The 26,025-nt window shown below is 44.6% G+C and overlaps 1 protein-coding gene across 6 annotated transcripts in view; it reads left to right on the forward strand.

The window, feature by feature from the left end:
* The window catches only part of STOX2 (storkhead box 2), a 103,782-nt gene that overhangs the window by 53,841 nt on the left and 23,916 nt on the right, over positions 1–26,025 (forward strand). Inside the window, exon 1 of one of the 6 annotated variants that reach the window (XM_075421828.1) lies at positions 9,897–9,955. The exons of 3 other annotated variants lie outside the window; for them this stretch is intronic. Coding sequence is in view for 1 of the 3 variants with exons in the window: in XM_075421825.1 (XP_075277940.1) it covers positions 21,466–21,490 (25 nt within the window). In the remaining 2 variants the exon portion in view is untranslated. Of the gene's footprint in view, positions 1–9,896; positions 9,956–20,941; positions 21,029–21,450; positions 21,491–26,025 lie in introns of those variants that run through there. 2 more of the 6 variants (XM_075421826.1, XM_075421825.1) reach the window with 2 other exon arrangements.

A 26,025-nucleotide genomic window follows, 5' to 3' on the forward strand; every position in this document is an offset into this window, starting at 1 on the left:
CAGCGGCGCGGGCCAGCCTCAGGCTTCTGCCATGGTTTTCAGAGGTTGTCCCCAAAAGGCCATCCCTTCACTTCCCATGGTCAAGTAAAGAGCTTGTTAGTTTTGTCTCCTTGGTCTGGGTAGCCCGCGGGACCATTGTGCTGATGTTGTTTGCTTTCTTGTAGGCCTCCCCCGATCATAGACTTATCCAGTTTTTCTTTTGAGGAAAAATGTTTTCCAGACACCCTCCCCTTCCAATGCCAGGGCTTCAGAATGGGTCAGCATCTACTGGGAACTCCCTCAGTAGGGGTATCTCTCTCTCACTCTCCTTTAAATAGGTGGGGGTTTTTTTTTGTCTTCTAGCTTAAATTTCAAAAAATAACATCAATTTCCCTAATGCTGTAGGTGTTTTTTCTCTCAGGAATTTGAGAACTCCCAGTTTGTCTCTTTTTTGCTTCATAGCTGTTTAGATCTCTCCCCCCCGACTTTCTTCATCTTCCCTCATTCTGGAAGAGTATTTCCCCTTTCTCGTTATATCATGTATGCTCTTTTGCTCCCCCCATCGCCATCAGCCCTCCCCCCCATCCTTTCAGGCAGGATAGAGTACACCTCTCATCACCCATACATTTTATCTTCTTGCTGAATCTTAAGCAAAGCCTTTCTGATCTCTGTGTGTGTTCTGGAGCAGAGCACACCGGGATCGGGACGGGGTGAGGCTGAAAGCCAAATCACTGAAGCAACGATTGAGAGTCGTCTTGAAAGCAAGAAGTTGACTTGGTGATTCATTACCTTCTTAGGAGAGCTAGAAAGTTCTTTCTGTGTTTGTACATTGAAAGCGCTTGCGTTTTGAATGAGCTCAGGAGGACTGAAGAGGTAGGCACTGGGGTGAGAGCTCCAAGTGCATTGTTCGAGCACATCTGCCTGCTTTGGAGTCTGGCCTTTGTCACATCAAGACATTTAAGTCATTCTCCATCTTTTGGGGGGTGGTTTTTTCCTTTTTAAGGAGGTACAGGGGGGGTAGTCAGAGAATCAGGATAATGGCTTTAACAAACGGAAATAGTTTGTGTGAATAACTCCACAAGCAGCTCCTCATTCAAGCGTAATTAGAAACACATTTTAAATCACTTTCACCTATGCAGTTTTGTGTGCCTCCTTTGGGTTTGTTATAGAAGGCAGCACCAAATTAACTCCCAAGATGAGAGATCTTCTTCTGAAGAGGCTGCGTGGCTTCATCCATGATATTCCTGAAAGATCATTTTTTTTTTATTTTTTCCCCGCATGCTCAGAATCTACCTGGATTTTTGTGGCAGCTCTCTATACGGTACGAGATCCAGTTAGATAAAGCAGAAGTTCAGGATGAAGTTTCTAGCTAAAATCCTTCTCTGTCTCTTAAAGTTTATCTGTGTTTTAGTTTACTGCACTTTCAAAGAGTTGGTGCTACTTTTTAATGGCCATTTTATTTTTTTTAGCTGATAGCTGGTTAATGAATAACCCTGACTGTTACAAGAAGGACACATGCAATATAACAGAGGCATGGGGACATTCCCAGTGCTATGTCTACCTTGTATTGTGAGACACTATCCCTCATTAAATTTCCACTTAAAACAGCTGGTGTTAGGTGCTCATCTTTGTGAGAGGCAGTAAGAGTGTCATAGGACTTCCTCGTTTACTGTTGTTAATAGGTAATTAATACTAAATGAAGTTATTAAGGATCTGGACTCCAATAAGACACAATAGAAAGACTTGCAAATAATCTATGTGCTTGACCACAGAGTTTAGATGTAAGATCACAGAGATGACAGACAAATGCCTGAATGTTGTGTCCAAGAACCTGTCCACCAGTTAGATCCTCTTTTCACAATGCTGGTTTATTACTGCTACTTTATGTATTCACTGGCAGTGTGAGGAAATGCCAACTTTCCATGGGCTTTGAGTGTTGTTGAGCTTTCAGGCAAAACCATAGCAGATCTTTAAAGTTGTCTTGGAGTTTTTGCCATGCAGCAACCAAGGCTTATTTTTCCAGAGTATTTTTGTATGCATTATAAATTGGTGACGCAGAATGTGTTCTGAGTATGATTTGTTCACTTACAGAAAGGTTACCCTTTCTGATCCCTTGAACATCAAAGTAGGAACAAACTGAGGGCTGGCGGTCCCTTCCTACAGAAGGGCTTGGTTAAGCACTCCAAATCTTGTTCCCAGGAGCAAATTGTCTGCTCCTGAGACTCCTGCCTCACTCACTGAAGTTGCTTAATCTGCAGCCTTGTGCCAGGTCCCAGCCTGACCTGAAAAATCCTGCTAGCTCCACATTCTTCCAGTGGGATCCTGCTCTTTCAGCAGCAAGCCTGGGCTGCTAAGCTTGACAGTGTCCTTCTGAGCTGATAAGCAACTCACGAGGTGGGAAGGATGAAATCATGCTCTAGACAACATCGCTGTTCTGGTTCCTCTGCTTGGGGCTTCGATTTATCACTTCAGAATCAAGATTTGAAATTAAAAATAAACATTTCCAAAGCAGTCCTGCTACCCCGCAGGGGTTTATCTGACTGCTTGCTCCTTTGTAGCCTGTCTTCTAGGTATTCAGATGCTTCTCCAGCAAACACCGTTCCCACAGCTGCCTGCTGGTGGGGGCCTGAATCTGAAGACGCGTGCATTTGGGGTCTTTGAGTCCCATCTCTTGCTGCTGCTGCTGCAGGTGACTGATAAGCCTGTTCACAAATGACTCTAGATCCGTTTCAAAACCGGGTTTTGTCTCTACTGGTAGAAAGCTGTGCTGTTACCCTGCTGCTGTCATGGCTGGCAGTCTTGGTCTTGGTTTCTGTCTGAATTTTCCCTTTGCTGAAACAACGCTATTCTTTGGGTGACGCATGGTGAGCGCTCTCCCAGTGCTGGCTGCTTGGATCCTTGCTGTCTGTTCTGCCTAAACGCACAGCTTAGCATAAAGGGTGGTAAACTTCTGTGGTGCGAAATGAGGTGGTTTTTAAGGTTTCCATTTTAGATTAGAAGAAGAGTTATTGTGACAGTCATTTATATTGGATGCTGACTAAGTCTTTGGAAATAATCTGTTCTGTAGTTTATCAGCTGTTTCCTTTTGATTTCTTTTCAGTTTGTTTTATGTGTGAATGTGATGGATGAGATCTCTGTCTCAGATTGAGAATATTTGAAACATTTTTTCAAGCTCTTTTTTTCCTTTCTTTTTTTTTTGTTGCATGCATGAAGTGTTTAATGCCCTCAATCCACATGAAAATGTTTTGTGTATAACTCTAAAAGCTCCCTTAGGACTGTAGACTTTTTTAAATGGAACAATTTAAACATTTTCCACACAAATGGGCACTTGGGGCAAATGTCATTATAAAAATTATAAGCATATTTGTTAGGTATTTTTGCTGCTCTGGTTGGTTGCTTTTTTTTTCAAGACCTGCCCCTCCAGTTGCAGTGGAAATTACAAGTCAAATAGAGTCAGCATGATTTCTGTTACTGGCAGAGAAGTAAAGAGTTTGTAAGGCTGGGGAGTTAGATGTTAATAAGGAAGAGAAACAATAGACTGTCTTCTCTGCTTCAGTCAACGTGGTGCAGGTGTTGAGGCTGATGTAATGGTGTTGCTGCTTTCCTACTCTTGAGTCGTACATACATATTTATAAACACTTGCAAATCAATCAGATACTGCATTTGCAAGATATGTGAACAAAATAGGGACTGAGATGCAGAACAAGGCAAAAATGCTTCCAGCTCAAAGCCTGCTCAGACTGAATGCAAGTTTTCATTTAAACTAATGTGTGTTAAGATTCTCAAGTTTCGCATGAGGAAATACACGATACTGGATATTCTTGTAAGGACATATGTTGAAATTCGTGTTGTAAAACTTGAGGCTTGCATGTGACTGACTAGTGGACAGAAGCTCTATTTTCTGGACATTTTCAGATTCAAAGGAAGTTGTTTCCTGATTTGAAACAGGGCTCCAGAGTAGTCAGATTTCACGTGGAAGAAAATCCCAAACCCAGTATTGTTAGATCAGATGAAATACCTAATTCCAGCAGGGTCAGACTGTTTTGTTTCAAATTTGACTGTTTAAATGTTTTAAACATTGCTCTACCTAATGAAGCCTTTCAGAACAAACTAATTTGAAGGGGGATAAAGAAACAGTTCTTGTAAGAATATAGTAACAGGAAGTTCTGACGTTTGTCAAAACGCTTCTCCCTCTCCCCACAATTAATATTTCACAATATCGGTATGGTTTTCTGTTATGTTTTAATATCAGTGGAATTGTATTCTACACAGTAGGACGTCATTTACATGAAGCCATTCTTTCTGACTGTGTGTCACCTGTGTTTTGGGGAGATACTCCAGCAGTGGGTGGAGAAATGCATGATTCTTCTGCCTGTCTTCTCCTGCAGGTTATTTTCCACTAGCATGGTTGGTATCTAATAGACCATGTTCTTTGGGAAACTCAGTTATTGCTGGTGATGGTTGTTAACAGATCCTTGGTACTCCTGATGAAAATGGGTACATGCTGTCTCTGTCAGAACAGCTCTATTTTTAAACACATTCTTGGAATATGCGCTTGCTACTTACATCCTTGCTTATTCCAGCTATGTGTCCTTACTTTGTTCAAGTCTCGGTGGTCTGTTGGATATGACAAACTATGCTTGCTTTTGCAAAACTTGCCCTTTATTAATAAAACCGGTGCTGATAGACCTGAACCCAGATGCTGTTAAGACAGACAGAATTTAGTAAGCCTTTTTAAAGCCCTCTGAAAATTCCAGCTGTCATGTGGACCTGCTGTCGAGGTGGTGACAGTCATTTTTGTGGTGAGTGGCTGTATTACAATGCAGTTTCGTGATAACTGAATAGTTGTTATGTTTAACTAGTGGCCCCCGGAGCAGGAGGTCCTGCTTCTCCATACGTGCCATTGCCTGAGGGCTGCTGCCTCCCACTTTGAGATGGGGCCTCCTCTGTCCTAACAGGGCACCCAGTCCACATTTGGCATAAAACATTCCATTTTTTTGGGCAGGACTAGCCTTTTGCTGGGTCAGCCCCCTAAACTGACTCATGGAGGGTGATGAGCCAGGAGTGCTGGCTGTCCTGGGATGGGCGAGGAGAGCGATGGTTAGCCTGCGGGCTGGTTAGCTCTGTTGTGCCGTTAGGCATCTCTGATGCTTTTGCACATGATTACTTGTCTGTGTAAGGGCTTTTTCCAGTTTCCTATGAACAAAGGGGAAGTACCACAAGATATCACCAGCGTGGTGATGGATTTCTCATGCCATCTGAAGTAGCGGTGATGATGTCCAGTCAACAGCATTTCCATTATTAGTCCGGAGGATCTAGCTGAAAATAGTTGTTGGCAATGGCTTTGTTTTCCGCTGTAGGTCAGGCTGGGATGGTTTGATCTTTTTGAAGCTTACCCAAACGTACCCGTTGGCAGTGCGGCTGAGCAGGGGCTGGGTGCTGTGAGCTGATTTTGGGCATGCAGCTCAGCTTGGGTTTCTCCAGAGCTGTCGAAGGGAGTTTTTCTGGTTCCACTGCTGGCTTAGATGTTTTGCCTGTTTAACGCACCTGATCTCCTAGTAGGGTTTTAAGCACAGACAAGAGTATGTAATTTCTAATATATGCGTCTGGCATGAGTGTTTCGGGGTAAATTTGGGTATGTATGGGGTTTTTATTGCCTGTTTAACCCTGTCTCTCTGTTATAAATGGAAGATTTCTGATGTGCGAGGGACCATTTTGCATGAACTATTCAGTAAGGTTTTTCCAGACACTTAGATGTCAGAATTTAAAAAAAAAGTCTAAAAGGGCCAAACGTATATCTAGGATATGCTGAACACTAGGGGCTGTAAGCGTGACTTCATTTTGTATAGGCAGGCCAGAGCTAACTCTAACCTAGTCAGCTCTGTTAATATAAGCAGAGTAAATACTGCACCAACGGTGTTCAACACAGACTGCAACACCTATTTGAATGGTCAGGAGTTACCCCACAAGCTGGCCCAGGCACATTTCCATCAGTTACAGTCACAGCACTGAATGCACCACAGATGTGACGGGTAGCTTTACAGCATCTTGACCACTCCTTGTTTTTGAATGAAAGCTGTTTTTCCTGGTGCCATTTAAAGAATCCTGACGATTAGCCTGCTGGAATTAGCTTTTCCTGGTCGCTGGAAGAATCTAGGTGTGCTGTTTGAGGATCTCCTCCCAGAGTTATTACTGGTCAGTGCAGGGACTCTGAGTTGGTTCTTGCTGTAACTGATTTGCTTGATGATCATCTGTTAGTTCAGTTCAGGCTGACGTTTTTGAACCTGCATCTGAGAGGTGGGAAGTTGGAACAAATTGAATGCCTAGCCTCATTTAATCTTTGCCATAATGTTTCCTTTTTAGCATTGAAGGAGAAAAGAGCAAAAATATCCTGTAAGCTTCCAACAAAAATCCAGAATTTTAGTATCTGGGCAAATCCTGTATGTGGAGGTAGTAGTTAGATCATTCCAGGATTCCAGTTAACAGAAACTATGTGGAGAAAGCTAAGGAATCCTTTGCTTTCAGATACTGCAGAAATATATGAGCACCAGATTTTTCCTTCTTCCCTATAAATGCAGACAAGAGGTGCCAATAGGAGTGATGGCTTTTGATTGTAGGCTTATCATCCCCGAGCTAATAGTTGTGGCACATCTTCTGTGGATTGTGCAATTTGGTTGAGCGGTTGCTAGTTCAGCTGTAAGCTGTTGTCAGTCATCTTGTCCTCCCTGGCTGCTTGCCAGGTTCCTCCTCCTGTACTTGAGGAAAAAGGGAATCATGGCTAGTTCCAAATCCAAATACCAAAACTGATAAAATCATTATGAGCCTTTTTTTTCCCCTTTTTTCCCCCCCAAAGGAACTTTTTAAAAAGAAGTGATTGATAAGTGTGTAAAGCTGAAGATCACAAGGAGGAAGTGATCTCATGCTTCCATGGCCTCACAGATTGTATCTGAAACATGTTGGCTCTGTCTGATCTAGGCTGTGAACTGCTTGGGGCAGGACCAGTCTTCTTCCAGATCTTGTAAAATGCTAGACACTGCTGATGTCACCTGGTAAAGAACCATTTCCTCAGACCTGGCTTGTAGAGGAAGTGATGGGTTTCAGTGGCATTAGTGAAGAAGACATGATTGCCAGCATATAAAGGTCTCTGTGCTGAGCCCTGGCCTGGGATTTTCTCTGTGCCAGAGGCTGCAGGATCATAGGAATCTCCTCCTGTTGCTTTTCTATCTATACTGCCTAGCATATGGAAAACGGATTTGTCTTGGTTTTTTTTTCACTCTTTCAGCTATTTGTTGAGCATGAAAGGGCTGTGTCAGTGGTCTTGTGGATTGTGTGCCCATTTCTAGTGTGTAGTTGCAGGGCAGGGGAGATCCTAGCACTCATGCTCCCATGCAGCGGTTCTCAGTTTTGATTAGAGTGGTGGCAGTTGCCTTTCAAAATCGGTGTTACTCTGCCACGTTACCTTCTTCATCTTTTTTTCCGTTGCTCAAGCAGAAAGTTGCCACTTCTTTAAAGTTAGCCAGCTCCAGTAATGGGTTGCAAGTCAAAGGCTGGAATAAAAGCCTTGGTGCAGCTTCCTTAAGTAATTCAGATGATGAGCGAGATCATAAAGGGAAGAACATTAAAATTCAGGCTGAATCAGTGGTTAATTGGCTGCTAGTCCATTCTCAGCTTCCCTCGTGCCTGAGTGCTGGAGGAGGGTGAGGTCGTGGTGCCGATTCTTGACCACAGCATGCTGCAGACCTCCCATGTCTTACCAGGGCTTGCATCAGCTGCATCCCAAATGCTGAATTACTGTGAGACAAACACTGCTTTAGCTTTCTCCTGACCATCCATCAGCTTGGTGTGGTTAGGCTGTACGTGTTGCTGGTGCCTGTGGACCGTGAGACACACCAGCCCTAAAAGCCAAGATGCCCATTTACACGTGTGAAGAAAGCCTTCATCCCGGGTTCAAAGTTCAAATTCATCCTCAGGATCCATGGCAAGGCACCTCTGTTGCCCCATGATTTGCCTTTATAAACTAGTTCTCCTGCTTGCTTTTGATGCTTTTTTTAAAGGCTGCATAGTCAGACATCATTTTATGAGCAGAGCTGAGTGATGGAGTGTATTTTGGTTTCGTTTTCTGATTTGTTCTGCAGCTTCAGTTTTCGGCATGTATGCTGGTCACTGTTTTTAGAAAGCATGTTTGGGTCGTAGAAACTCCTGTGTCTATTCAAGATAGAGGTAGCAGGTCTTTTTACCAGTTTTGTGCAAAAACATTTCCCTTACGGTTGTCTTTTTAGACCGCAACTTCTTTTTAAAAAGGTGTAAAACTGACTGAGGTTTCTGTGCAAGTGTAGATTCTACCTCAGCAGCAGCCGGAGGGAAGTATTTTGCTGTGGCCCTTTTTTTTACCTGATTAAACTTCGCAAACAGACCAGCAGAAACCTTGGATGAGTTACGAAGCCGTGCGGAGCTGAGGAGTCGCATGGAACAGGTGCAAGGCTCAGCCTTTTGAAGCAGGGGCTGGACTCGGGTGCTGTGGCTGTTGTGTCAGCAGCACAGGTCCCGTCATGCCGCTGCCCTCGGGGAGGCAGAGTGGGGTTTGCGCCTTTACCGCTTTTTGGGGGTACTGAGCCCCAGCCACCGTGCCCTCGCTGCAGCTGGGGAGGCCTCTTGTGAGGACAGAGCGCCGGCATGGGAATCGGATGGAAACCTGCTTGGCCGCCATGTCAAATCCCCAGCCTGAAACGAAGCTGGAAAGAAACCCCACCACCCCAAGCCCAAAGAAACCAACCAACAGAAGAAACCCGTTTTTGTGTGTGTTTCTGAGCACGGCGTGGCTGGGACGCGGGCAGTTCCTGAGGCAGGTGCGCGTCCTGCGGGAACGGCTCCCCCATCCAAAATGGCGGGGGCACGGGTGGCCTCGCCCGGGGCTTTGGGTTGGGAATGTGAAAATGCGTGGCGCGAAGGCGGGGGGTGATGCCGCGCCTTCGAACGAGGTGGATAATGCGGGGATGGGGGGGGCCCGGAGCGCGGGCAGCTGGCGGGGGGCGGTGGCGGGGCCGGGCCCGGGCCCCGCACGTTGCCGCCGCGCGTTGCCATGGCGACGGGCTGCCGTGCACCCCCTCCCCCATCCCCGCGCGGGGCATGCCGGGACGGCGGCGGCCGCTCCTCGGGGCCGCGGGGTCGGGCCCAGGGAGCGATCCTTCCCGGTTCGAGCCGGCTCCCCGCTGCGCGGCGCGGCAGAAGCTCGGCCGGCAGTGGAGCTGCCGTCTCGGTCGGTGCGGCGGGCCGTGGCGCCGGCGGGGCGGCGCGGACGGTGCCTTGGCTCTGTGCTGGGGCCCGGCGCTGCAGCAGGCCGTGTGCTCTCCGCCGGCGGGTCGAGGAGCCCGGCCGGGCCGCGTCGGGCTTGGCCCAAGCCCGCGGGTCGCCGGACGGCTGCGGCGTCCTCCGGCACGGCCGAGTTTGGCCTGCGTGTACAGCCGGGGAGGTTGGCGGCGAAGCCAGTAGAGCTGGTGCATCTGAGCGCTTCCTTTGAGGTACTTTATTGCTAATGCTGGAGGGCGAAGAAACAAATGCGTTTTTAAAGAGGTTACAGAATTTCAAAGCGTATTTAAAACGCCCTGAAACGTCTCATCAGTCTGTCTATGTTACTTCTCAACGTTTTTAACAGCTGTCCGACTGCAAAATAGAGGTCTAAGTTTTCCAGACCGGTGGGTGAGACTCCAGGTGGAAGCTGCAAAGTTGTCCCGTGTTTGCTTGCAGTCCTGGGCTGGAAGTTGGTTTCAGTGCCTATGGTAATAATGCTGGAAGCCTCTCCTGCCAGCTCCACTTAGCTCCAAGTAGGCCCTTCCTCAGAATTTTCCTGACGGTGCAAGATGCTCTCGCGCTGTACGGCTGCTTGATGGTTGCGTCCCAGCTCAGGTCGCGAATTACAAACCAGGCTGGTTTAGGATTTTTGGATCTTAACCTGAAAATCCGGGGCAGTCCCTGGCAGGTAAGTTATGCATGTGCAGTACACCTGATGTGTTGGACCTGCTGCGTATGTGAGATGAGTCTATCGGCAAGCGGTAGCTAGTTTCCAGACATCGGGCAGCCTGAGTTGCCAGGCATCTGGAAAAGTGGACAATTACTTAAAAGAAGTGGTTTCATGTGCCAGCATGCATGGGGCATAGGATTTCTGTGAATAATGTAGTAAGCCTCTTCTCACCTGGTGTCATCCTTCCTTTCATTCTCCCCTCCCCTGATGGACTATAATTCCCTTTAAAGGATGAAACCAAATGAACTTTTAATTTGTGCTCTGGATAGTTGTATGGAAGTGGGTGTCAGGAGGATGGGGACAAGCTCTTTTCAGTGGTGCCCAGTGACAGGACAAGGGGCAATGGGCACAAACTGAGGCACAGGAAGTTCTGTCTGAACATGAGGAGGAACTTCTTCCCTCTGAGGGTGACAGAGCACTGGAACAGGCTGCCCAGGGAGGTTGTGGAGTCTCCTTCTCTGGAGATAGTCAAGACCCGCCTGGACAAGGTCCTGTGCAGCCTGCTGTAGGTGACCCTGCTTTGGCAGGGGGGTTGGACTAGATGACCCACAGAGGTCCCTTCCAACCCCTACTATTCTGTGATTCTGTGATTCTGTGAAGCCTAGTGGTTCCTTGAGGGATCGGGAAGTGTTTGTCAGGTGATTGTGTGTGCGCTGTTCTTGATTTACTCCATGGTGGGGGAATGGGGAGATAAAGGTTTTGGAATAGTTTCAAACAGGTTCTGGAATTCTGTATTTTGCAGAACTTTTAAACAGGTTATTTGTTGGAGAATAAACCAGATGCTGTTGAAAAATAAAGAACCACTAAGAGTAATGAAATTATTTCTGCAAGTGTTTTATTCTGACAGTAATGTTTGCAGTAAAGATTCCTGTGACTGCAAGTATATTTTGCGGGGAAGGTTCTTCTAGATTATAACTGTTTCTTGCATTTTAAACAAGCATTTAAAGCACTGTAACTTACAGTGCATATTTTTTTGATCTTTCTTAGGAACTTAGACTCCCAGTTTGGAATCATTTTCACAAATCCTTGCCTAAACAGTAAGGTGGGCTAAGGCAAGATATTTCCAGACCTCTTTTTTTTTTTTTTTTTTTTTTTCCTTCCCCTTTTGGTCACTTTCTGGAACTTACTGCCAGCTTTGAACACATGTGAATAAACTGACCAGCAGACAATTTTAGGAGAGTGGTCTGACTGCTGACCTCACTTGCAAAATCAAATGACCAAGGAGTCAAAAGATACAGAAGTTGTTTCAGGATTCATCTCCCAAGTAAAAGCTCAAGAGGCAGTCTACAGTTCACTCAGTTACTTGGGAGCTGTCAAAGAAAGTAATATCTTGTTTTACAGTGTTATTGAAAAAAGGGTGCATGCGAGACAAAGACAGTCAACAACCCATTTTTTTTCAGCATTCTCCTAATTCCCATTATTTGAAGTAAAACCCGTCTTCCTGACAGACCGGCTTCTTAGTTCCCTTAATCCTGCAGCAAAGCGATAATCCTTTATTTGTGACCTCATAGGCTGTTGCTACGGAGAATGCTGTGATATCACAAAGCCAGCACTGTGACTTCACTGTTGGTGGAAGCCGTAGTTGAAGGAGATGGCCGACTCTCTGGAGGCCTGAGAGAGAGCGTGGGTACTTCTGGTGTTCTGCAAGCACATCCTGAGTGCCAGTATCTGGCAAACAGGCTTGCATAATGTCTGGCTGCGTAGGTGATGAGCGATACAGTCAGAGGCTGCGTATGAGGGGAAAATTTGTGGTGATTATGTTTGGCAAGATTACTCCTGCCATTGAAAGAAGTTGTGTTATCAGGAGGAAAATGTCACTGGAAAGTTACACAAGGCTTTTGCATCCTCCAAAGATATCGTGAGGAAATGACTCTGAGTATCGGAATTATCTTCTCTAGAGCCAAGAACTCCTTACTCTGTATCCCTCTTCATCTTAAGAAAGTAATTTTGCAGACCCAAAGCTTTTCTTGGAAACACTAATTACATCAGAACTTCAGTCGAATAAAGTTTGTCAGGAGCAAGGCAAAAGGTGTGTAAATCGCATTCAAACCTTTTTGCCCTAAAGTAGGCTTTTAAGCTCTTACTCATAAATGGAAGTATGAAGGAGATGCGTAACTTCAAGCATTGTGTCCGAGACTTTCATATATTCCCAAATAGCTTAAGTGCATGGATTCTTTTCATGTTCAAGTCTGAGCTTTTATACTGGGATCCAGAAATTAGTGCCTAAAATTAGGCTCCTCAGTAACTCCTGATTTTCGGAAGTACTGAGAGTACAGCAGCACTCAATGGAGGTAAAGGGAAGTGCCAATCTACATCAGTTTTGAAACTCAAGCTGTGACTATTGGAAACAACATATGGCAATAGGAACTAAATTTGGCTCCTTTAATGTCTCTGTCTTTGACCATAACAGGAAGTTTTTGGAGAAATAGTACATGCAACTCTAAATGTCAATGGTTATCTACTCTTCAAGAGTGAAGCTATCAGAACCTGGGAAAAAATATTAGTAAAAGAAAAGGGTAATTCCTTTGTTTTAACATTTACTTTTTGAACACATTAAGGGCCATATGACTGAACAACAGGAAGACACATTCTTGCCTCAAATTAGTATTTTATTTTACTATTTAATTCTGTTTTTAATTTTCTCTTTTTTGTGCGTGATACGAAGGGTCATGCAGAGGAATTTAGCAGCATTGTGCATGTACAACTGCCCCCACTGATACAACTTATGGAAGTTGTATAAGCTAAATCAGGTTAAAAAAAAAAGTTCTTATTCCAGAATAAATGGGGATTTACAGAGGTATAATTACACCAAGATAATTCTGGCAGTAAGTGAGTCTTTTAGACCAAAGCCCTGAGGTCAGTTTGCATCTTGCCTGTTACACAGATGTTCCCCAAATTGTCTTCAGAGAGCATACCAAACTGGATGCTGCTTAGGGAGTCTACGTTGCAATACCTCAATTAAATGTAGTACCAGAATTAAAACAAAATACAACAATGTAAAGGAAAAAACCGCAAGCCTCATGGAGAGGCTTTGCAGACCACACATGGCACAGGGGATGCCCTTTGGGCAGCCCCGCGCTTTCAATTGCTTGTGGGTTGCACCTTCTGCTATGAGCCTACATGTGCCTGTGTGTTTTGAAGAGCTTCTCATAAAGCAGTGGAACACTTCCAAAGAGAGCATTGGTGGTGACATGCTTAACTGCTTTCACATGTTTTGATTCAAATTGCCCAAACTGTTAGCATGCTCCTTCAGTGGCGTGACGTCGCATGTGTGCCTAATTAGCATGCTCACTACTCATTTACTCTCAACATCCTTTGCTGTCCTGTAAGCTCCCATCCTTCCCCTGGCTTTGATCTCTTCATCATACAAGCTTAGGAGCAACCCTTTGGAGAGCAAGCTAAATGTTATTTTTCAGTTGTTCTGCCTGTTGCAGACACTGGGAGGGCTCGTTCAGAGCCTCTGTGGGATGCCGGTTCCCCCACCTTGAGCTGCTGGAGATGCTCCCTCTGGTCGGTGGCACTTGGGCTCAGGCTATGGGCTGCAGCGCAAGACACATTGGTTCTTTCAGGCTTTTAACTGAGACTGTGAACGGAGGCTTTCACTGAATCCTTTGTGTGGCGTGGGGTGAAGGTCAGCCTAGAAAACAAAACAAAGGCAGGCACGGAGTGGATGCAGAGCACATGCACATCGCCCTTCACAACACAACTGTCCTTTGTTCACTGCTTTCTTCACCAATACGCACAGCTGTTCCCACTTTGCTTATTCCAGCAATCCTGTAGACCCTTGTATTTTTCCCAGCCTTGCTACAGCTGGAGGTACTAATTTTGTTTCTTACCATTTGGTTATCATTCCTGCTTCCGTTTCCCCTCGCTAAGCATTTGGATTCTTTTAACAAGTCTTCTTTCATCATTAACATCACATATGCTGCGTCACCTGCTTTAGGAATCAAACAACAATCGTCTCTTTCCCAACATTTCCTTTTAACCTTTCCCGTGTTTTTTCTTACCAATGTTGTTTCTTGTTTTTCTCTCCAGTCCTCTGCTGCTGCTAGTTCAGTCTTTATAGCCTAGGTTTTTCTTTAAGTAGCCTCTACGTCCGCTCTTTAAGGCTAAAACGTGTAGCTACCAAACAGGCAGGAGGAACAGCAGAGGTTTCCAAAAATGCTTTTAGGGCTCCTTGGGTCTGCTGTGGGTGTTTCCACAGGCTGGTCTGCGCAGCAGCTCCAGCCTCCCAGAGCGGGGTGGCCAGGTGAGGAGAGGGGCATGGCATGAACCGTCTCCTGTGCCATGTGCGATGCAGTGTTTGCTGATGATCAGAAATACTTTTGAAGCAGAGAGCCTTGTCGAGCTCTGGCTCTGACAGAAACGCTTTTTACCCTTCTAAACAGGAGTCATGGGCCTTTGGGTCCAGAAGGTCTGGGTGACTTAAAGTTCTGCCTGTGGGGGTAGCTTGTTGAAAGAATATGGCAGTAACTGTAAACCCTTTTGGGGGTCCAGAAGAAGGAATGACAACATAATGGCAAGATAAGGAACGACTTTGTTGTTGTTTTTATTGTTTTAATGTGTGTTAAGAAAGTATTATCTTCTTACGGCATAAAATGTAGTCATTCAGAGCTTGAATTTATACATCCCCCATGCTTTGATCTCAAAATTCTGTTACATGTGATTTTCTCTCTGTGTCCAGTGGTTACTTGCCAAATTTGTTCAAGAAATTATCCCAGATCTCTCCTTTTGCTAGCCTTTTGGTTTAGTTCACTGTAAGCTGAGCTCATCATCGGCTTCTGACATTGTCTCAGCTATCTAGTCTTGATATCCTAGTTTAGGTCTCTCTATAGTGAATAAGAGGGCAAAGACAGAACTATTTTTATGTGCTCTCATCTCTCAGAAAACTGGGTCATGGCGACACTTGGGGAGCACCAGGACTCTTCCACGCTCTAGTGCTTTGAAATGCTTGGTGAACGTCCAAGAGATAAGTCTTGTTGAGCTCAGTTTAGAATACAGAGGGGGGGAAAAAGAAGAGTGGCCGGTTCTGGTCCCTGGAAAGGGTTAACAGTGTTCTGTGCAGCAGGGATCAATACCAAATGTTTAGGATTTAATAGCTATATTAGAAATCTGAAGGATGGAGTGGGTAATGAAGTGGTAACCCTGCCTGTCAGATCGCAGTTGCTCAGGTTCATTACGACTGCTGAGGAGGACTTCAGAAGGTGCTAGCAAGTAAAACAGCTGAGCAGTTCTGCAAAGTAGTGACATCAGCAAGGTGGTGTAAGGCAGTGCAGTGCACACTGAAGAAATCTGCTCAAATGTGTTACATTTTATACATTTTTAGGATCATGGTCTGCATGTTGTTGGAGTCAGTGGTGAACGTGTTAGGTGGGGGGTGGTACTTACAAGTCTAAACACAAGACCGTGTAAATTAGGAGATATACAAGAAGTCACGTAATAGAGCTCTGTCTGTGAAACTGGTAATTTCATCCTTGTTCTGGATACCATGTACGGTTCTATGGCTCATGTACAGGGAGATCTTCGGATTCCTGAAATTTCGCTTAAAAAAGAAAAGAGGTGTTACTGTTGTAATAGTAGTAAACTGCTGTTGCAGATTTTGGTTTACTGCTTCCTGTAATAAAACGAGTGCTCAATAAAATTAAGAAGCAAAAACCACGTGAAATGGACAGGAGGAAACATTTAATCTAGTGAGTTGTTTAATTGCAGGAACCTCTGGTTCCAGTTACTGTCATTTATTTGGGGAGGTGGTTTTCGATTGCTGCATTTGCTGATAGTCATAATAATGGGCAGAAAAAATGAAAATCCGAGATTGAGGATCTCAAAAGAAGTGTTTCTGTCTGGAACAAGGGCATTTCCCTTTAAGACACAGTATGCACTAGTGGCAGTGCGTGCAGTTGGTTATCCAGGGCTTTCTGTAAGATGCTTGAGCAGCGTGAGGCAGGCAGCAGATTTGGTGAGTTGCTCAACTGTTGTGCCATGGCTTTTCCCGTGTTCCCGTCCTCACAGCCGATCCCCACACAGGGGAGACCAAGGGACAGAGTTTGAAAGTGTTTTGAGCCATTGTGGGAAACAGGGGCCGCTGCATCTACCCCATGCAGGTAGAGCGTAGGGGCGGAATATCCTAGTATAGCCTGTTCATGTGTTGGGGTGTAAGGTATTTTTATTTCACAAGCATGAAAGAACATCTTAAATGTACTCCAGCCATAGTGAATACCCTGCTTTCCACCACAGGGAAAAAAATGACCCGATAAACTCTCAACCCTTAAGTCTTTGGAGTGTCTAACCTTTTATTTTTAAAACCACTTCGACACTATTTTAATTGATTCCATGCCTGGCCTTTTCGTCAGTTCTCTCCTAGCCAGGAAGAACTGGGCTGTTAAAGGCTGCTGCAGTACCATGGGACTTGTGTTCAGTGTTGCAGGTTCTTATTTTAACCTGAAGTTATCTGCCAGTCATCACTGTTTGTCTGAAAAGCTGTAACCACCACAGTATGGTCTTTGGGATGAAAATCCTTCGATGGTTACAGCAGTCGATACAAATGAGAAGAGGGCTGACTGTGTCGTTGGGTTGTATTGCTGATCATCCCTTCACCTTGCAAGGATTTTAGCTGCCGACTAGACTCTCGCTGAAGATTTGCTGCAGCATCCCCAGCCACGTTGAAAATGTGTTCTGGCTAAGCTGAAGCGGATAGTGAACAACATGTGGCTAAGACAGGCTGATTGCTGGGTTTCAACAGCCATGTTCTGTGCTTTCAGGAGCAGTTGGGAAGGAATATTTTTCTCTGCCTTTATAGGATTTCCACTCTAAAAGAAAACATCTAGGTTTATAATTGTTTGTTGGGTTTTTTTTGTTTTGTTTCTCATGTGCTCACTCTCTCTTGCCAAATCTCCTTGTGTCAGATTTTTTTAATGCTTCTGTCCTTCCTTGCATTTACTGTTTGCTGCCAGTAAACAGGCAGGCTTTGTTTTTGGGGGAGTGGGGTGGTCGCATGGTCAATGGCAATATAGATTTAACATTAATTGATTTCATTTAACCGTAACAGCTTCCTATGCAAAAAAACCCAACCCAAACCATCCTCCCCTTCGGTCCCATTGTCCTAGCTTCAAAATCTGGTAGGGAATTCTTCTGTGTGGTTTAAAATATCACATACTTTCCAGTGAGCTGTAATTTAAAGAAGCCTCTTTTAGTAGTCGAATTCTAAAAAGACAGTTGTTTTATCTGCCGGGCTTCTGGTGGAGGGAGTGTTGTGGGTTGCTTTGTTTTTCCTGCTGAGACTCGATGGGTTCATTCAAATGCTGTTTACTGGGTTGTTGTCTTAGCAAGTGTGGCACAGGGTTAGGGTTCTGTCCTGCATTAGGTAACATTTAAAGGATTGTTTGTTTTTCATTTTAGTTTTTGTGACTCTTTTTAGCGTGTGATAAAGCAGAGATGCTTAAAAAATGGGTAACAAATAAGAAGAATTGGGTGATTAAAGATCCTTAGTCATATCCACAGAGTGAAGCTGAGTATAATGGGCAAGGTCATGGTCTTGGGAGTCAAAGGAGTATTTGCTTCAAACTCATTAGTTGCAGGCAGTGTAAAAAAGAGATCTGGAACCGGTTGTTCAGTTGTGGGGTGATGGTGAACCACCAATGCAGTACAGCTGTGAAAAAACAAGTTTCATTCTTATTATATATAGGACAGGGTATTGCCACTAAACGTGGAGGAAAATTTCAGTTTCCTCGTAGCTGAGGTGAGAGGTTGGCTGGAGCACTAGAATATGGTGGTGTTGCTTTTTAAAGAGAAGTTGCGTAAGTTAGAGTAAATGTCGAAGAGTCTCTAGAAAGATGATAGGGGCAGAAGGGGCAAACGTATGAAAAAACACAATGACTGCATGCTTTTTTTTAAAGCCAGTAGAATGAGATCTGAAGGAGGGGAGGTATGTTCTCTGCAAACACGTTGGGGTGTAAGCAGCAGGAGGAGGGAAAAAGAAAGAGTATTTAAGCTCCTAGACGACATTAGCACAAAAACAGATGGGCATTACTTGTTGGGATATTCCTGAATTTAATACCCTGCTCATGTTTCCTCTTGCATTTTCTTCAGTGATTTCTTAAAGAACCAGGAGATTTGTTCGGGTAAGCCAAGTGGAACTTATTAGCATACTGAGAGTAAGTTGTTATTAGTGGAGCACTAATATGTCAAAAATTTTTAGTTTGAAGAAATTTCCTAAAGAAATATGGGTGTAAGTTTGTATCTTTCTGACATTCCTTAGTGTGGTTTCTTCTGGGGCTACAGGGTTCATGGGTTGTGTTCCCAGTCGCGTGTTTGGGTGCTTCCCGCTGTGTGAAGTTGGTTCTTGTAGAAGTAATCATAACGGTGGATGACCATAGTCTCTGCAGCTGCAGACCCCCAGTGCTGAGTGCTCGTGGCTGGTTTTAGCCTCTGAAATTCGGGATCCACTGAAACTGGTACAGGCTAGTCTGAATTTTCTCATGCTCTTGATAACCTTCTTGGCACCTGCTTCTTGGGGAGGTGTGGGATGGAGGAACAGAGCAGTGCCTTGATTGGGACGCGCACCTGCCATTTTGGCTAGGCCTTCCTCCTCAGAGCTCACGCTGCAGCGACATCGCTGATGATGGCAGCCCTGGTTTATCCATCAGCTTCAGCTCTTCTGAACAGTCTCGTTTCAGCTTTCCCCGCTGCTGGTCTCTGCTTTCACTTTGGCTCTCTGCCGTGTCTTGAGGTGTCGGGCACTTCTTGCTGCTCTTAATACTGAGTAAAGGGCTGTGTAGCAGTGTTGTGAGCTGATGAATTTGAGCCGAGGTGTCTGTGCACACGAGGTGCGTTCTGGGTGTCTCCGGGGCGTCACGCGTGCAAGAGTCGTCGTCTTTCGAAGAGCTTGCCATTGTATCGGTCTGTGCAGAGTAGTCAGGCTGGTCTTGAGTACGTAACTCGGGTTCAGGTGCAGGAGAAGTTTGTTAGAGAGAAAGGGTGTTCGGGTTGTGGTGTTACCTTTATCTTTCTTCCGCCAGTACTTTAACTTCGGTGGTAGTAGTGTGGCTGCCGCCGCCAGACACGTGCGTGCGTGTGAGCACAGTACTGCACACACAAGCCCAGCCGTTTAGCTTTGCCTGAGTGTTTTCTGGTGCAAACAAAGAGCAGATCGGAGGCTCTCTCATTTTTTTCTTTCAGTAGGTGCCTCTCGTAATTCACTTTTAAGCCCACAGGAACGTTTCTGCTTGCAGTGAGTTTCGTTGCTGTGAAGTGGGTGTGGGCTCAGCAGGCAAACAACCGGAGTTTCCGCAGAATGATCCTGAGGGACCCAAACATTGCCAATGCCAAGCTGGATTCAGTAGAGGCTTTGCGGCTGATCCTGCAGCCCCAGGGAAGGCAAAACTCCTGTACAGCTGAAGGAAGCTTTCCTGGAATGAGGCCTGTCAGGGAACACAGAACTGATGACTCTGTCTGTAGCAAAAGCCCAGCTTTTATGTTGATATCTTGGCTACGGTGTAACTACAGGTGTAGCAGAGCACCCAGTTTACCTTAGGCTTGTAAATCAGCCTGTTTATAATATGGCTTTGCCATAGACTTGTAAACGAAAGGGGTGTTTGTTCGTTGTGTAACCCAGCTATTGACTTGTCCTCCTGAAACACTTACATAGACCTGTTTGAGGCTGGCTTTGACTCTTTCGCTGCTGGGGTAGTTGTAGGGCTGGGGCTCGCAGCGTAGCGAGGTGTTGAATTCAGTCCGAAACACACACTGTGTGCGTTTAAGGGAGAACCTAAGAGAATCGCCTGTTCCAGCACAGCACAGCTGAGTCCCGAGTGCTGTGCTGCAGGATTTGATGGATTATGTGCCTGCTACGCTTCAACCTGTTTCAGAGTGCTGAGGATACAGAAATCTCTGAAGAAGTGCCTTGTGGCAGAGCTACATTTTTTTGTTTGCCTCTCTGCATATCTGTCTTCCTATTTTGATGACTAGATCACGACTAGAAATAGTTCTTTTCCGGTAAAGACAATTTTTAAATGTTTCCTTCTCTTAAAAGAAAATCCCCAAACAACTAAAAATGTTTCTCCAAAACAGCAGCATCTGTCTCTCATCACACACCATTCCTACGTCGTCTTCTGTGTTTTCCTGACGCTTTAGCTTAGCGTAGCCTCACCAAGCGAAGGAGAACCTAGCACTGGGAGTGAGATCCTGACACAGTGACCTCCTTCTGAGCATTACCTCCTTTGTCAGTAGCAGCAGAAGCTGAAGCAGCTCCGCTGGCTCTCGGCACTTGGAGCAGTTTGACATTTTCTCTCTGGCATGGTTTCAGGGCTCACTTTGTTTTGAGCCCAAATGGTGAATGGGATGATGAAAAATGAGCTTGCAAGGACTTGTCCGCTGCTTCTAATTTTTTGATAAACAGTTTTGCAGCAGCACAACTTTGATCTGGTCTACAGCAGAGCTGTTTGTTACGTGCAGGTCTGCAGCATTCTTCAGGACTGACAAAGGAGAGCAAATATTTTTAATCAATAGAGTAAAAACTGGTAAGTGTCATGCTAAATAGTGAATAATTTAAGAAAATATTGCTCTGTGTAAGTGTGTGCGTGTGCACGTATGTCTGTGCATTTGTGGTTTTGTGTATTGGGGGTTGTGTATTACATCAGGCAGGTATGTTAGGGGTAAATTTTTTGTCTTGACTAGAGGGTTAAAGCTTTAACTTGTGCTTTGCTAATGCATGTAAATAGCTTTCTTGTCCACTTAACGAGGAGGCTGGCTTGTTATCCTGTACAATGCAGCTGGGCACTGTTCCAGAAGCAGAGGCACTTCTTTTCAAAGACAAAGAAGCCAGCGCAGACATAGGGAGAAACCTGGAACGTTGCGCCGTGGATTTTTTCAGAGCGATGACTCATTTCAGTTCACAAAGGATTCTGGGCAGGGTAGTGAGAAGTCAGGTTGGCTGATCCATTCCTATGACTTCACTTTGCAGAGAGAGCCAGGGAGAAGAGGAGTGACACTGCAGAATCCTGAGGCACTGCAGTGGAGAGGTGCTTTGCGAAAACTGTGAGTGCCTGAGGAACAGGGGGTGGTGTCGGAGCGTTACTCCAGCTGCTCCGTGGAAATAGGGCGAAAGGAGAGAGGTGTTTTCAAAACGTCGTGTGGGAGTTATATTTGTAGTCCCCTTTAGATTCTCTGCCTCCACCTCCCCTGTCATTTCTTAACCATTTGTTTCTCGTAGTCATGTGAGAATTGTGTGAAGTAGCATTCCTTTGAGTGGAGCTGCATAGATACTGCATTCTTTTTTATTTTCTGGAAAGCCTGTATTTTCTGCTTTGAGGTGGGTGCTTAGCGTGTTACTGTGTAAAAGCATGCTTTGTTGTTCTGCTTTCAGGTCCTGTGGCACTGACCTGTGCTGCAGCCAGCCAGCTTCCACAGTGATATAAAGCCCCAGTATGCACATTGTTGTTACATCACAGCTACTTTGGATACTGTACTGGAGCATGGAACCAGACCATAGGGGTTCAGGTAAGTCCCCCTTTTTTAACATATTGTGTGCCAGGAATATAGACATGGACACTTATTAAAAGATGCATTTGAAAAATATTGTTTGAGGAAACACATTCTAAAGCACACAATATATTAAAAAAATGCAGTCCCACCCTCCTCCTTCCCAGGATAAGCAACGCCACCAAAATCTCCTCGACCAAATCCTCTGGGAAAGTTCCGTGCTCCAGCAGAAACTTTCTATGGTCATAGCTGTAACACGTGCTGGGATATCACTTTGGATCAGGAGGCAGCTGGCCACAGGACATGGACAAAGGAAAGGAAATGCAAATCGCAGGAAGTACGCAGGATGGATGCATGTAAGACAAGTCTGCTGGCTGTGGGCAATTTAGCACCTGTTTCTGAAAGTTAGTGCCTCTTGGTGAACCTGGAGATCATGCTTTTAGTTGGGTCTGAATGATTAAAAAGATTAGTTTACATGGTTGAAGTTGATAACTGGCAAGGGACTAGAACTTTGTTCGGAGACTGATGTTTGTCACATGATTGGTCATTATTAAGGTTGCTGTGTTTTTTTCAAGCTGGTTAGAATTGGGTGGTCACGTTGCCAGGTCACGTTCTTGAAGCGTTCGTGATCTGTATCTGCAAGGGAAGGTATGTTTTGGTGTGCGTGCGTTTCAGAGGGGCAGAGGGAGCTTGCTGGTTAGCAAATGTGTTACAGCATTTGTCAAGCCTTTGTTTAAACTGCTTTTAAGTGGGAATAAATGGACAAATCTTTAATGTATCTTTTCTTATTGTTATCAGTCTTATGATATGTGTAACTGTCTAGTAAACACAACTGGCAGCTTTGCTGGTAAAATACTCCAGGAAATGTGGTTTAAAAGGATGATTTAGCTAAGGCTGAGAACAGTACAACACACCTTCTAATTTTCTTTATGTCAGATTTTGCCAATAAAATGTGTTATTTTCTGTGTTAGTATGCTAGTGCAGATCCAAGGTATTTCAGAGTAATCTGGGTAATACCACAGAAATCAGCATATTCTTCCTGTTCCCTCCTGTTGTTTATGGGTGGAAAAGTCTGGCTTAAAATGGCAATTACGTATCCTTGTTGTGAGTTCGCAGAAGACAGGTTTTGTTTGCTACATTTGTGTAAGTATTCTATATTTAGAGTGATTCAGTCATACTGGGATTTGGGGAGAAAAAGGGGTGATGTGCAATCCAGGCCTGACATGTAACTTCTTCAGCATCTGTCCCTTCTTAAAGTAGATCTGAAAATGTGCTTTTTCTAGAAGAGACTTTTCACTTGTGGTATACTTGAAAAAAAAAGATAATATTCTAGGCTGTAGAGCCCTTTTTTTGCCCATTACCAGTAGTTTTGGTTTTGTTAGCTACCTTTTGTTTGAAAAGCACCTTTCTGTAGCTCTGCCCAGAGTGAAATCATAGGTGAGCGTTGACCAGAACAGGCTGTTGGCAAGAAAGTTTTTGTAGGGGATATCTGTTGCAATTGCCACCATAATGATGGGGTGCCATGAAGTTACTGTACTGTAGTCAGATTCCCCTTGACAACTGTTTTTTGACTGGATTCTCGCCGGTCTAGTGGGAGGTGGCTATGCCTGAAGGTCTGTGCAGATGGAAGACACATGGCAAACACTCGTAGAATCTCTGTTGGCTAGTGAGGGTTGACCTCTCTGGTGTGTGCAAGCACATGAACTGTCAATGTGCAAGCTTGATTTCTTGTGCGAACCAGGCTAAGAGTAATTCTTAAAGTTTGTCTTGATCCATAGGAAACAAAAGGTTAAAAAGGTGTTGAGAGGCGGGTTGGAGAAGAGCACCTGGGCTTTGGCTTCTTAGGGCGCAGAGTGTAATCAGAGGGTCTCTTCCCCATTTTAAGGAAATAGTGTGTATAAATTCTAATAAAGTGTGGCTTTGCACTGTAATTTCCTAAATTTTCCTTCACAGTGGCTGCACTGAATTGGTTCTGTTTATAAGTCAAGAGGTGATTTTTCAAACGATCTTCATGCAAACTTCGTGAGACGGGGAGTTTGACTTCCAGGTCACTTCTTTCCAGCAGCAGAATCACTAATAATAATTCTGCCATCAGTGTGTAGTTGATAGTTTAATTGCTGGTACGTGGTGCAGAGTGTAGTCTACCTCATTATCTCACAAGATGGTGGTACCCAGACTTCCAGAGAACAGAGACACTAGATGAGCTGGCACAGGAAGGGGTCTGGCTGGTACGGGTTCAGGATGTGGGAATTTTTATTGCCAGCTCTGCTACAGACCATCACCTTCTCATCTGTATCTTAAGGATAGTTACGGTTACCCAGTTTTCCAGAATGTTTTGAAATCCACTGAAGAAACACGCTTATGTAAGAGCTAAGTGTTTATTTTATGTGCTACATAATCTTTTGTTCTAAGTAACAATAATTATTTTTTTCCCCACAGGGTAGTGCTATAAATCCCCAGGGCATAAATGAGGACAAATCCCATTCATTGTTTATTATGTGCACAGACATTTTTGAAAATTAAGTGTCATTTAAAACACGAAGTCTAGAAAACTTTTTATTTTAAAAAATTCTTTAAAGCTTGGAAAGATACTGCAGAAACCAAGCTAAAACTACATATAGGTATCGTATTTAAACAAAACAGAATCAGCTGGGGAAAACTGCTTTCTAGGCCCCAGTTTTCATTTAATTGGGAACATAAACATATGAAAGTCAAGGACAGTAATTTGATATCAAAAGAAAGCTACTTGAGACAAGCATCAGTCAGAGCTAACAGGAGCCATATGCTAGATGTTTTATGTAAGTGATGTGGTCTTCAAAAAAAAATTTAGGAAAAGCATATTTGATTATTTTTTTTAAGCAGATCTTTCCTAAAGAAGTTGTAGTAAACCTTCTGTTCGACAGGCTAAACAGTATTTATGCACGTAATTGATGTTACTGTATTATATGAAATAGTAGATGCAAGATATTTTCTGTTGTTGTGCATCAGAGAAGTTTGTTCACTTAACTGTAACCACAGAGTGCTTGTAATTTCCCAGAGCCACCAGATAGTTATGATAAAACTTGGCAAATTAGAGCCTCTCCGAGTGAGGGGGTTTTGGCTTTCTACTGCTAGGTCTGCTGACGGTTTTACAGATGTGTGCTAGCCTTTTTAAACAGAGAGCTGGTAATTATCTCCAGCAGACAGCTGGACAACAAACTATGGAGGTAATTCTGGCACAACAGAGGTGAAACGAGTTCCCTTGTTGTAATGAAGAAAGCTGAAAAACCCTCAGTGGAAAAGAAGGCAACTTAACTGGTGATAGTCCCTTCCTAGCTATCTATATACTATATTGGCACTATTATGTGAGAGAAAGGCTCTCACATAAACCAGTATTTGTTGGCCATTTCTGTTGTATTTAAAGCCATTTAAATTATGATTTTATGGATTATTAGAGTCGTCTGTATGGTAAATTAAATGGTTTTTAAGCTCCCAAATATTTGCAAGCAGGATGTATGTTACCCTGGCATACCAAGTATAGCATGCTTTGACAGAGATTCTGTTAAGGAACTGATAGGGAATGTTTTCTGTTGATGAGTTCTGTGAAGTATAGCTAGCATTTCGGTGGAAACTCTTGGCTTGTTGCTGTTCACAGGAGCCCAGCTGGCAGGGGTCAAATGTGCAGACTGAGCCTTTTCTGCACACTAACCTAGAAAAGCAATTCCCTGCTGGAGGCCTGCTTTGAAAGGAAAGATTGTGCAAAGTGCAAGGTTACTAACACCCAGGTAAACTTTATTATTTCATGACTTGTACTTAATGAGTTTTAAGTTAACGAGTCCTGACTGGGAGCGATCCCAGAGGTGGATCTCTGCAGGCTCTTGGCAGCTGTGGGAGAGGGATGGGCTGCTCCAGGGGCCGAGCAGAGCAACTGCTTTCAATTCTGGTCCAAGCATCCCTTTAGGGGAGCTGGGAGGATGCAGAGCAAACTCACAGAAATCAGCAGCGCTTGCTAGGCTGCATGTATAACCCTCCTCGAGTCCCTTTCCCACTTCAGGAAGCTGCTACTGATATTAAGGCCCTTTCCTTGCATCCTAAGTGTCATTCTAGTCAGCTGTGAGCGGCTCGTGTCATTCTGCTTAGTTGTGACTGGATCGTTCTGGGTGCAAGGGAAAGAAAGAGGTCTTCCTCCCGCTCCCCCAGCCTGGCGCCTGCCTAGGCAGCAGCGTGAGTGCATGGCTGGGAGTAGGCACAGGGGTACTCTTGCCACGGTGCTTTGGTTTAAGAAATTGCCAGGTCTTTGATGATCCAGAGAGAACAATTGAGGAAGTTAATGCTCTTCACCTAGATGCCCTTAAAGCTACCCAGGGAGCCCATTTCAGTGCCTGGTGAACCTGGTAAGGTTAAACCTCAGCTGAGGGCAATATGTGCCAGTCTGTTTGACATCATTGCACTGATCTGAACCTGGTAGTGCTCGCAAGGATACCCGACACAGATAATCTCTGTGTGAAAGACAGCAGTTTCTTAAATTGCTTAGCTATATCTGCAGAATTCTTAGCATAATTCTGATGCTTTTT

The sequence above is a fragment of the Opisthocomus hoazin genome, chromosome 5, assembly GCF_030867145.1.
Source record: "Opisthocomus hoazin isolate bOpiHoa1 chromosome 5, bOpiHoa1.hap1, whole genome shotgun sequence".
Lineage (NCBI taxonomy): Eukaryota > Metazoa > Chordata > Aves > Opisthocomiformes > Opisthocomidae > Opisthocomus > Opisthocomus hoazin.